The 12,429-nt window shown below is 41.9% G+C and overlaps 1 protein-coding gene across 1 annotated transcript; it reads left to right on the top strand.

The window, feature by feature from the left end:
• The first annotated feature begins 4,990 nt into the window (after positions 1-4,990).
• Positions 4,991-7,979, top strand: LOC139540979 (relaxin-3 receptor 1-like). The gene has a single exon (XM_071345087.1). It carries the CDS (start codon positions 5,341-5,343, stop codon positions 6,565-6,567), a length of 1,227 nt encoding a protein of 408 aa, XP_071201188.1. The 5' UTR covers positions 4,991-5,340; the 3' UTR covers positions 6,568-7,979.
• The last annotated feature ends 4,450 nt before the right edge of the window (positions 7,980-12,429 follow it).

Here is a 12,429-nt window from a genome sequence, read left to right as displayed (position 1 = left end):
CATTTTATCGATGGCAATTTGAACGCACAGAGATACCGTGACAAGATACTGAGGCCCATTGTAGTGCTTTTCATCCGCCACCATCACCTCATGTTTCAGCATGATAATGCACAGTCTCATGTCGTGAGAACTTACAAAATTCCTGGAAGTTGAAAATGTCCCAGTTCTCCCACTGCATACTCATCAGACATGTCACCACTTGATCATGTTTGGGATGCTATGGATCGATGTGTACGACAGCGTGTTCCAGTTCCCGCCAATATCCATTAACTTCGTACAGCCATTGAAGAGAAGTGGGTCAACATTCCACAGGCCACAATTAACAGCCTGATCAACTCTATCCGAAGGAGATGTGGCAAATAGTGATCAAACCAGATACTGACTGGTTTTCTGATCAACGCTCCTATTTTTTTTAAGGTATCTGTGACCAACAGATGTGTATTAGTATTACCAGTCATGTGAAATCCATAGAGTTCGAATTAATTTATTTCAACTGACTGATTTCCTTACATGAACTGTAACTCAGTAAAATCTTTCAAATTGTTGCATGTTGCGTTTATATTTTTGTTCAGTTCATGCCTTTCCAGATTCTGCACAGATTATTACAGCACTTGTGAAGATCTCCACAGACCTGCGATGGCCTATGATTGCTATCTTGATCATGCATGCTTTATAGGATAACATTAGACATTGATTGCTACAGTAGCCTCTAAATGTGGCCATGGATGTGTTACTCATTTTAAGGTTGAATGTTACATTAGTTTGTAAAATAGCCTTAACTTTAGGCTATTTACTGTATTACAAAAGTAATATTGAATTGTGTTTGGTTGACAATGCAACCAAATATCAACATTTAACATTGGATAGTTCGATTTTTGGTTTAGATGGAGACCTGAATCCAACACATCAATTATTAATTTGTAGACAAACTGGAATTAAAGCAAGACTAAGTCAGTAGTTAGCTTTCCATCCAATTGGTGACAGATTTTCATGCGAATATAAAAAAATCTGCATAAAAACAATATGCAGATTTTCCCACCAGAGATTTTTCCATTAAATTGACTTGTTGCAAATAAAATGGTCTGCGTGATGACAGGGTAAACTATGTACCGAGTAAAAAATACAAGTTAAATGGGTTTCCATCGCATTTTCAACTCTGCTGATAGGGAATGTGACAACACTGGCCTTTGCACGTGCGCTCTAGACAACAGCACAATCTGCACGCAGTTGGCTTGATCGCGCATAATAGCCTATATGAGATTATTATGGACAAAAGACCGAGATTATTTTTAATTGTAAAACGGCAGCCAAGCGCCGATTATCATGTCACCATTAGAAGACCCTCGATATTATTGGAAAGTAGCATCAAGCTCATCACCTTGCACTTTCACCACCCTGTGAAGCTAATTTTTTTTTTATCTGTAGCCTAATAAACTGCAAGCTCTCCCGATGAGTCCTTGTGGGAGGACCACACACTACAGTGCATTCGGGAAAGTATTCAGACTCCTTCCCTTTTTCCACATTTTGTCATGTTACAGCCTTATTCTAAAATTGATACAATTATTTTTTCCCCTCATCAATCTACAAACAATATCCCATAATGACAATGCGAAAACAGGTTTTTATACATTTTTGCAAAGGTATAAATATAAAAAACAGAAATACCTTATTTACAGAAGTATTCAGACCCTTTGCTATGAGTCTCGAAATTGAGCTCAGGTGCATCCTGTTTCCATTGATCATCCTTGAGATGTTTCTACGACTTTTGGAGTCCACCTGTGGTAAATTCAATTGTTTTGACATGATTTGGGAAGGCACACACCTGTCTATATAAGGTCCCACAGTGGACAGTGCATGTCAGAGCAAAAACCAAGCCATAATAAGCCAAGGAATTGTCTGTAGAGCTCAGAGACAGGATTGTGTCGAGGCACAGATCTGGGAAAGGGTACCAAAACAATTCTGCAGCATTGATGGTCCCCAAGGACACAGTGGTCTCCATCATTCTTAAACGGAAGATGTTTGGAACTACCAAGACTCTTCCTAGAGCAGTCCGCCCGGCCAAACTGAGCAATCGGGGGAGAAGGGCCTTGGTCAGGGAGGTGACTAAGAACCCGATGGTCACTCTGACAGATCTCCAGTGTTCCTCTGTGGAGATGGGAGAACCTTCCAGAAGGACAACCATCTTTGCAGCACTCCACCAATCAGGCCTTTATGGTAGAGTGGCCAGGCGGAAGCCACTCCTCAGTAAAAGCACATGACAGCTCACTTGGAGTTTGCCAAAAGGGACCTAAAGGACTCAGACATGAGAAACAAGATTCTCTGGTCTGATAAATTCAAGATTGAACTCTTTGGCCTGAGTGCCAAGTGTCACGTCTGGAGGGAACCTGGCACCATCCCTATGGTGAAGCATGGTGGTGGCAGCATCATACTGTGGGGATGTTTTTCAGCGGCAGGGACTGGGAGACAAGTCAGGATCGAGGGAAGATGAACGGAGCAAAGTACAGAGAGATCCTTGATGAAAACCTGCCCCAGAGTGCTCAGGACCTCAGACTGGGGCGAAGGTTCACCTCCCAACAGGACAACAACCCTAAGCACATAGCCAAGACAATGCAGGTGTGGCTTCAGGACAAGTCTCTGAATGTCCTTGAGTGGCCCAGCCAGAGTCTGGACCATCTCTGGAGAGACCTGAAAATAGCTGTGCAGCGACGCTGACCATAAAACCTGACAGAGCTTGAGAGGATCTGCAGAGAAGAATGGGAGAAACTCCCCAAATACAGGTGTGCCAAGCTTGTAGTGTCATACCCAAGAAGACTCGAGGCTGTAATCGCTGCCAAAGGTGCTTCAACAAAGTACTGAGTAAATTGTGTGAATTCTAATGTAAATGTGGTATTTCAGTTTTTATTTTGCAAAAATGTCTAAACCTGTTTTTGCTTCGTCATTATCAGGTATTGTGTGTAGATTGATGAGGGGAAAAAACGATTTAATCAATTTTAGAATAAGGCTGTAACGTAACAAAATATGGAAAAAGTCAAGGGGTCTGAATACTTTCCGAAGGCACTGTAGGTGTGATTCCTGAGTTAATTAAGCAATTAACATCCCATCATGCTTAGAATCATGTATGAAAATGCTGTGCAGGCCATTATTTTGGCTACCATGGCTATGCCACCATAGGATGAAACAATAGCTGTTGATGGCTTTGCAAATGCTATACACAGGGTATACAAAACTTTAAGAACACCTGCTCTTCTATGACAGACTGACCAGGTGAATCGAGGTGAAAACTATGATCCCTTATTGATGTCATTTGTTAATTCCACTTCCATCAGTGTGGATGAAGGGGAGGAGACAGGTTAAAGAAGGATTTTTAAGCCTTGAGACAAATGAGACATGGATTGTGTATGTGTGCCATTCAGAGGGTAAATGGTTCAGACAGAAGATTGAAGTGCCTTGGAACAGGGTAGTAGGTGCCAGGCCCACCTGTTTGTGTCAATAGCGACAACACTGCTGGGCTTTTCACGCTCAACAACTTCCCATGTTTATCAAGAATGGTCCACCACCCAAGGACATCCGACCAACTTCACACAACTGTGGGAAGCATTGGAATCAACATGGGCCAGCATCCCTGAGGAATGCTTTCGACACCTTGTAGAGTACATGCCCTGATGAATTGAGGATCTTCTGAGGGGTGTTCCTAATGTTTGGTATACTCAGCGTATACTGTAGGCCTAAATAACATCATTGATGATATATGAGTGATTAAATAGATTCACTGTCACCATCGAAGTCATTCCAAAGGGTAGGTTTAACAGAGAAAATAAAATGTGACCATACTTTGTTTTTAACCTTTACGGGCTCGGGGAACAGTGGGTTAACTGCCTTGCTCAGTGGGCAGAATGACAGATTTTTTACCTTGTCAGCTCGGGGATTTAATCCAGCAACCTTTCGGTTACTGGCCCAATGTTCTAACCACTAGGCTACCTGCTGGACTGTTTTACTGAATCGGTCTGAAACTTTGCACACACACTGCTGCCATCTGGTGGCCAACATCTAAATTGTGCCTAAACTCATATTTGATTATATGACCTTTCTCTTGCATTTCAAAGATTATGAAGAAAAAAAAATGAGAAAACGCATGTTTTTATGTTTGTATTATCTTTTACCAGATCTAATGTGTTATATTCTCTTACATTCATTTCAGATTTCCACAAACTTCAAAGTGTTTTCTTTCAAATGGTAGTCATTGACAAATATCAAGGCTAAGCAGGGCTTGGTTAAAACCCTGGATGAGAGACTAAAGGGTAACTGTAGATAGATCAATTCTCCAGTAGGGGGTGCTACCCAGCCTATAGTTTTTTTTCTGATAGTGGCTATAAATTGAAGATCTGACGTTGTTTTAAAGGTACAAATTCAACACATTTTATACAAGGTTTGTCTATGTTGAGAATTGGTTACCATGATGACATAATCCTGTTTTTGACATTTCCACATCAATTTCACCATCAAAACCAAAAATGTTAAAGACTTTTTCAAATCCAATGTATTTTCCGTGTAGATTCCACGTCACAATAATTTGACAAATTATGTTGAAACAACATTGTTGAGTACATCCATAAAGAGATGATAGATTATTTGTTAATTGATTATATCTGTTATTTTCCAATTGTCCAATTTGATCCCGAGCAGTAACATGACCATAGTGAGCGCGTTGCCTCTTTTCTGTCCCCATACTCCCTGTTCAACATGTCTCCCACTCAGAGTAATCAGGAGGTAGTAGTACAAGTGAAAACACCTCTTGATTCAAGGCTGCTGTCTCTTTGTTTATTCTGAGGGTGAGTCATAATCGTCTGAGAAGGCAAGATGAACAACTGTGATGTTTGAATAGAACAAACTGCACACCAAAGAAATTGAAGACACACAGCAAACAGGATTGAAATGAAATGTCAGTAAGTATTGAGCTTTATGACGAATAGGATATGTGTACAGACATTGCAGGACGACCATGTCATTATCTGGGCTGTTTAAGGAGACAGGCTAGAAGCTGTGGTGATGATTACGAGCCTGAGCCTGAGCCTTGCGCGCGCCCGCGGAATCTATAAAAGAATGCGAGATGCACCCACTGAGCTGAGTGAAGTGAATTAGAGGCGATACGCGTGGCGGAGGAGGAGAGACACCTATACAGAGGAGGACAGTTTTGAATTCAGCTAAAAGGCAGCTCCACAGAGAAAATAAATGGCACAGGTATGTTCAAAATGACATTTAGGCAACTTTTTCCCTCATCATGAATATCGCTTCTCCTCCTATTGGTTTCTACTCCTGAGCATAACACGTCTCCAACATGCCATGCAGAGGGATTTGCGAATGAATGACTCAGCCATGCAACAGAATGACAGTGCACAGACCCTGGCACCAGAGGTTTGTGAGCAGGTGCTGGAGGATAATGCAGGACTGGGTTACGGTGGCTCTACTGGTAACCTGTCGCTGCGGTGCTGGCTGTATTTCTTAAGCAAGGAATCTATCCTGGAACTACAGGGCGATGGCTCCAGCATCACAGTGCGTGTGATGATAGCTCTGGTGTACTCCGTCGTGTGTGCACTGGGGCTAGTGGGGAACTCTCTGGCACTCTACCTGCTTCACTCACGCCACAGTCAGAAGCAGTCTTCTATCAACTGCTTTGTAATGGGCTTGGCTCTCACAGACCTACAGTTTGTTCTCACGCTCCCTTTTTGGGCTATTGACACGGCTCTGGACTTCCGCTGGCCCTTCGGCAAAGTAATGTGTAAGATCATCAGCTCCGTGACCATCATGAACATGTATGCCAGCGTCTTCTTCCTGACTGCCATGAGTGTGGCACGGTACTACGCGGTGACCACGGCCCTCAAGATGCACAGCAGGCGGGCAGCGGCGGCTGGTGCCAAGTGGATCAGCCTGGGCATCTGGGTAGTGTCGCTGCTGGCCACCCTGCCCCATGCCATCTACTCCACCAGTGCCCAGCTGTACGACGAGGAGCTGTGTTTGGTGCGATTCTCTGAGTCGGGCAGCTGGGACCCTCAGCTGCTCCTGGGGCTGTACCAGCTACAGAAGGTACTGCTGGGCTTTGTCATCCCCTTGGTGGTCATCACTGTGTGTTACCTGCTGCTGCTGCGCTTCGTGCTGAGCCAACGCATCAGCGGAGCGACCTGCTCGGAGGGCTCGGAAGGCCGCCACAAGCACCGCTCCAAAGTCACCAAGTCGGTGGCCATCGTGGTGCTGTCCTTTTTTCTGTGCTGGCTGCCCAACCAGGCGCTGACGCTGTGGGGCGCGCTGATTAAGTTTGACCTGGTGCACTTCAGCAACGCATATTACAACGCCCAGAACTACACCTTCCCGCTGACTGTGTGTCTGGCTCACACCAACAGCTGCCTCAACCCTGTGTTGTACTGCATAATTCGCCGTGAGTACCGCACAGGCCTCAAAGAGCTTCTGCTGCGCGCCACACCCTCCCCAAGGAGCCTGACCAACCTGCTGCCCCGCAAGGCCAAGGTGGCAGAGGCTCCCCCTGACATGGTGCTGGTCCAGATGGATGTTTGAGGCATTTCATGAAATTTGTTTGTTGTGATTGACGGAACAGCACCATCACAAGGAATGCCCATTAGGATGTGCCCTATTTTCTTTCCCCCTACTCAGATTCTCTTTGCCAGATGTGTTTGTCATCTGTCTCCTCCAGTGCTTCTCTGCCTCTTAAGAACTTGTGCTGCCTTCCCGTAATTTGCCATGAATATGTAACACGTAGCACTCATGTCAGGGGTCTCAATGAGTTCAAACCATAATGCTTCACCTTCTGCTTTGTACCTGCCAGATAACAGACACAAGTCGCCATTCCACCTATGATCTCCATCAATTATCCATTTGTTTTCAATCATTTGAATTGGGTAATTTGCACTCAACAGAACAGACTTTCTGCCGCTTATTGTATTCACGAGATGACGAATAGATGAGAGACTGTCCATAGGATGCAAGAGTTTATTCAGATACCACACACTAATGTCTGTGCAGGGTGTTATTGTCATGCAATTTAGTACCTTGTTATTGCATTTGGTCATGTCCTGCTATGCTATAACTGTCCTTGGTAGGCGTATAGATCTTTTAATTCATCAAATAGAACATGAACTCAATTATAATCTATTGATATGGTTCATTTGATATCATTTTGATTGGTGTTATTGTTATTACCAGAGCCATGTTGGCAAATGTCTCTCTCCAGGAAACTTGTTGTGTGTGCAAGCAACCGATTAGTAGAGTATGTTTTTACTCCAAATAATATGTATTTTTCTGATATAGAAAAATAAAGGAGTGCTGGTGGGAACATATTGTATATGTGATAGAGCTGAATAGTTTATCAGAGGAACATACAGAGAGCAAGTTGTACATCACTGCCTTACACCACATTAGCTGATCATGAAAGGAGAACATTTCTCACAAATGTTAACTGCAGTTGTACACAAGGTCAGGGTCTCTAGTGTGTCCACTAGAATGTAAGAAAACAATTTAGATTTGAAGGAATGGAAAAGTTGCATTACATTGCAACAAAAAGACGACCTTGCTTTCAGTCTTTGCGTTCTCTGTCTGTTAAACGTGAGCTGCGAGCACACACTGAGCCGCTGCTTGCTTTGAGCCATACAAAGTGAATTTATTATGGGATATCATCCTCCTACCCAGTCATATATCTATATTAATAATTCAGTTTGAAGGAAATATATAAAAAAGTATGAAATAGTCGAAACCTTCAATGGAATGTGAACAAGTCTCTGTGAAATCATGTACTGTAAAGGTTATATTGCAAAAGCTACACTATTACTAATGTGATTCACCACTCTTTGTAATTGTGTTGCCTTGATCTCATTAGCTATATAAACTGTTTTAGTACAGATTGAAATATGATTTTAGTGAAATTGCATGTGCATTATGTAGAAGTAAGAAATAAACCAGTCAACTTGAACATCCTCCTTTGATGAATTGGGTGGTGTTTGAAATCAGAGCATATGGATGGGGATGTGGTATACACATGCATGATCTTCATTTGAGCCAGTTCTCTACAGCAGGAAAATAATCCTGCAGCAACAGGAAATGTGAATTATTATGTGGATTATAATTAATGGACATTTTGTATGGGTTAATACATTTTACGTAAGGGAAAATTAAGTCTGAAAATTCAAAGTGGAAATTACAAACTTCAGAAGCCTTTTTTAACCTCAAATACACTACAAGTTAAACATGTCCTGCATTGCAGGAAAGTTGTCCTGTAACAGTGTAATCAAATTCAGATCCTACAGCTTAGGGCTCCAGTGATGAAGAGGCTCTAATTGTGCTGTTAAGTACCTTAGAATAAGGGTTCACCAATAGGTGGCCTGATATTATTTGTCCCCCCCAAGTTTTCTGAGCAAAAATATACCAAGTATTCCCATGCATGAACAAAGAGTCATATGTGATCATATCGCAATATAATTAAGGTTTGAAAATATTCCGTTTTTGCCAAATACTATATCTGTTTGGGATTATTGCGGTCAATTTGCAGTGTACAAATGATTTATACCTATGTTCTGGCACCCCAACCATCTGCTCAAGGAAAAATCCGCCTGTGGCTGAATGTATTTGGGGACCCCTGCCTTTCATTGACATTCTCAGCATGCAGACAGGAATGTGGCTTTCTTTCTCATGTAGCGTAATTCTGAATTCACCAGGCTACTCTTCTTCTGCACTGAAAGACAAACTCTGGTGTTTACATCTGTCAAACCCTACCAAACATTCAGCCTGAGAAATGATGAGGATTCTTTCTTTTGTCAACCCCTAACAAATTAAATGCTTTGACACCACCTAGCCATCAAGGGCTGCAGTGTCTGCTTGTTAACTCCTCTCCCAGGCACTTACAGCAATTTATCAATGAATCATTGATGGACCAGGGACCAATGAATATCCATAGGAAAATGTGTTTGCTGTAATTCTGTTACGTTCCACTTGACTTTTAGCACTCTTTCTACTTATGCTGACACTGCCTTATAGCAATGCTTAGCAAAACATTCAGATTCATGATGAGAAAACTATTTGCAAACCATCTAAGAAATATAAATTGGTAATATCGTGATTGGAAGTGCAAAAGGAACGAGTGGACAGTAAACTACAGTCTAGACGTGTGCAGTGTCTCGCCACTAATGATGTTATATATTGAGGCTCATGAATAATATAAGAAGTACAATGGGTCACGGAGACAGCCTATGAATACCAAAGCACATTGCCATAACCTTTATTTCAAATGAAGAGAGTTTTATTAAGTTCTCCCCAGTACTTGAAGGAGCGAGTGGAGATGGAGTTGAGAGGCACTTCCTGAGGTAATAAGCCAACTCATAAAACCTATTCTAGTAAGGTACTTATCATCTCTTTTATCAGGCAGGATGCGGACGGGGAAGAGGACGGGGGACGGGACGATGATTTTAGATAGCAAAGAAAGACAGAACACATACTGGGAGACTGTCTAAAGAGGAATCCTATTGAGATGCATTCAGCAGCTCACTAAGGAAGGGATGATTCATCTTTATCTCCCCGAGGTGAATGACTGTGATTCATATTGACTGATTGCCATAAATGGCAGGGAGGACTGCAGATTAATTACTTTCATTGTTGAAATGTAGATCCATTCAGAAGCTTCCTAGGATTAATTGATTGCCTGGTTAAATGTATACAGTAGATAGCATCTGCCGTGATTCCTCTCATCAGAGAATAGTTTTTTGTTTTTCCCCATCATCATTTCCTCTGATGGAAATTTTCCAGGTACCTGTCAAATTATTCCACCTCTTCTGACCATTCCAACAACACACACATTCCAATCTTCAAGTCCACGATGGAATTAAATGTACTCTCATGTTGCCCGCAGCACCAGAGGGTGCTTATCTTTGAGTCCATTAAGAACTGGGCCAAAACGAACTCTCACATTCCTAAAGCCTACTATTAATCCCTGACACTCTCCTCCCAACTTTGCATTTCCATCAACAACAACCCCCTCTGTATCTTACTTCCTCCCTCTCCTGGTGAATCTCACCCTCTACCACAGCTTTGATCCAGCTAAATATGAAATCTCGACAGTTTTCAAAGTGCAAACTTCAGGCAAACTTCTCATGCCTACGCAGATTCATGACAACAAAGTGTGTCAGTGGCAGGGATGCTCCCCTTTGACATCAAGGTCACTTTGAAGTGACTCAGAGTATCATTGTGGCAGAAATGTACGCACACCCTTGATTATTTAAAGATGTTCAATACACAGAATGTTACTGGCCTCATTTTACTTCAAACTAGACAGGAGAGGAGATAATGACTACTACTTATAACAACATCTCTGTCTACGGACATGAGTAGAAATGGTTGCAGTAAACAATCATTTTTCAAGAAGGGCTATTTGTAATGATTGTGATGTGTGGCTGTTTCATCGACTTCAGTTGAATGCATGTGGCCTGGGAAGAGCTTTATTATTTTAGGTCAGGGTGTGACATGGGGGATGTTTGTGTGTTTTTGTCTCGTATAGGGTGTTTGTATTGTATAGTTTTTTTTTGTAGATTTCATGGGGTTGTGTTCAGTGTAGGTGTTTATGTATGTCTATGGTTGCCTGGATTGGTTCTCAATTAGAGACAGCTGTCATTAGTTGTCTCTGATTGAGAGCCATATTTAGGCAGCCATAGGCATTAGGTAGATTGTGGGTAATTGTCTATGTTTGACGTTAGTAGCTTGTGTCTGCACTTTCGTTTTGTAGCTTCATGTTTGTTTTTTTTGTTGTTTTTTTTGTCTAGTTTGTATTAGTGTTCGTGTTCATCTTCAAAATAAAAGAAGATGCGCCTTGGTCCTCTCATTCACTTAAAGACGATCGTGACAGAATTACCCACCACAAAAGGACCAAGCAGCGTGATAAGCAGCAGCAGGAGCAGCGCACACAGGATTCATGGACTTGGGAAGAAATACTAATACTAAATATCTGCCAGAGCCGCCCGCCAGCCAGGATCTGCCAGAGCCGCCCGCCAGCCAGGATCTGCCAGGATCTATTCATATCACGCTGTGCCTTGGTCCTCTCATTCACCTAAAGACGATCGTGACACAGAGACTCAGGGAGGCAGGTTCAATTCAAAACGTAGGCTTCTATTTAATGTCAACACAAGCACTACATGAGAATAGGCCTAAACTAGATCTTCAGTAATAAAACGTCTTCAAAATGAAAAGTCTCTATGCTCTACCATGTTGTAGGCTGTCTTTCAAGTCTGTCGTCGTTTGGGGCAGCGTGACAGCATCAATACGCTTGTTTTGAGTCAGTCTGGATAACCAATCTGCTACTTTTGTTGAAGGCTTCACAAACACACGGCATCTTCCTCATCCCATTTCCATTCAACAACAGGGAAGTGGAGATAATGACTAATACCCAGGGATATAATCGGGTGTTAGTCATTATCTGTGAAGATCTCACAGGGGGACACTTTGACAAGTAGAAAACATGAGGGTCGTTCCATGTCGTTTCAGCAGGCCATGACCCCCACCATCTCAGATTGTTCTGAAATTGTTTCTGTTGTTAGAAAGATAAGATAAGCAACATTATTTAGCTGAAATGTAATTTGATCTCTGAGAAATGAAGCTAATTGATTGCACCCAAATTCACCATTTTAATTTATCGGATTCATATAATATTCAATAATTATAGTACCTACCATCTGATTTGGACCAAAGTTTTTTTGAACAATGAGTTAGACATGAGGAATCCAAAGACATTGTCAACAGCCACACACGGACCCCCACATTCCATGCCAATCCCACGGACACCCCACACCATCTAAACCCAACAGCGAGTATATAGTATCAGTTCTATGTCTGACAAGTAGTATGGAACTGCGTCTGTCAGTATTGTCGATTTGATTTGATTTATTTTATTATTATAGTGCCATGCATCTTCAGGATGCCCAAATGAGCTTATAAAACACTGTATTTACTGTAGCAAAATACAATAATCATGTCCATATATCTACACATACATACATGTATATAAACATAAATTCATATGGCAGTGAAAGACTGTTGGAAAACGAAACATAAACATTTCAAGTATAAAATGTATGTATCTTCCAAGCTTTGGAGGAAAGATTTGCAAACAGGAATACTTATTTCCTAAATAGCCATTCATGTTTTTCTTCATCTCTAATCCAGAATAGCTCCTGTTTTCTTTGCAACATTTTATCAAACAGTATAGCGCTCAAATCATCATATGAAGTATAATAAAATAAAATGTGCAGTTCATTCTCGACCTCCCCTAAATCACAGACAGTACATAGTCGCTCTTCTTCATCTATGTCATTAAACCTTCCTACTTCAATTGCCAGAGGCAGCATCCCGGCTTTCAACTGGGCACACACGGACCTTTGGTGTTTT

Source organism: Salvelinus alpinus, chromosome 16 (genome assembly GCF_045679555.1).
Source record: "Salvelinus alpinus chromosome 16, SLU_Salpinus.1, whole genome shotgun sequence".
NCBI classification, from domain to species: domain Eukaryota; kingdom Metazoa; phylum Chordata; class Actinopteri; order Salmoniformes; family Salmonidae; genus Salvelinus; species Salvelinus alpinus.
This window is presented reverse-complemented; position numbering and strand designations above follow the sequence as displayed.

Bases quoted from the DNA above. Each gene is read 5' to 3' on its own strand.
- LOC139540979 (XM_071345087.1), top strand. From the start codon at position 5,341: ATGCAGAGGGATTTGCGAATGAATGACTCAGCCATGCAACAGAATGAC.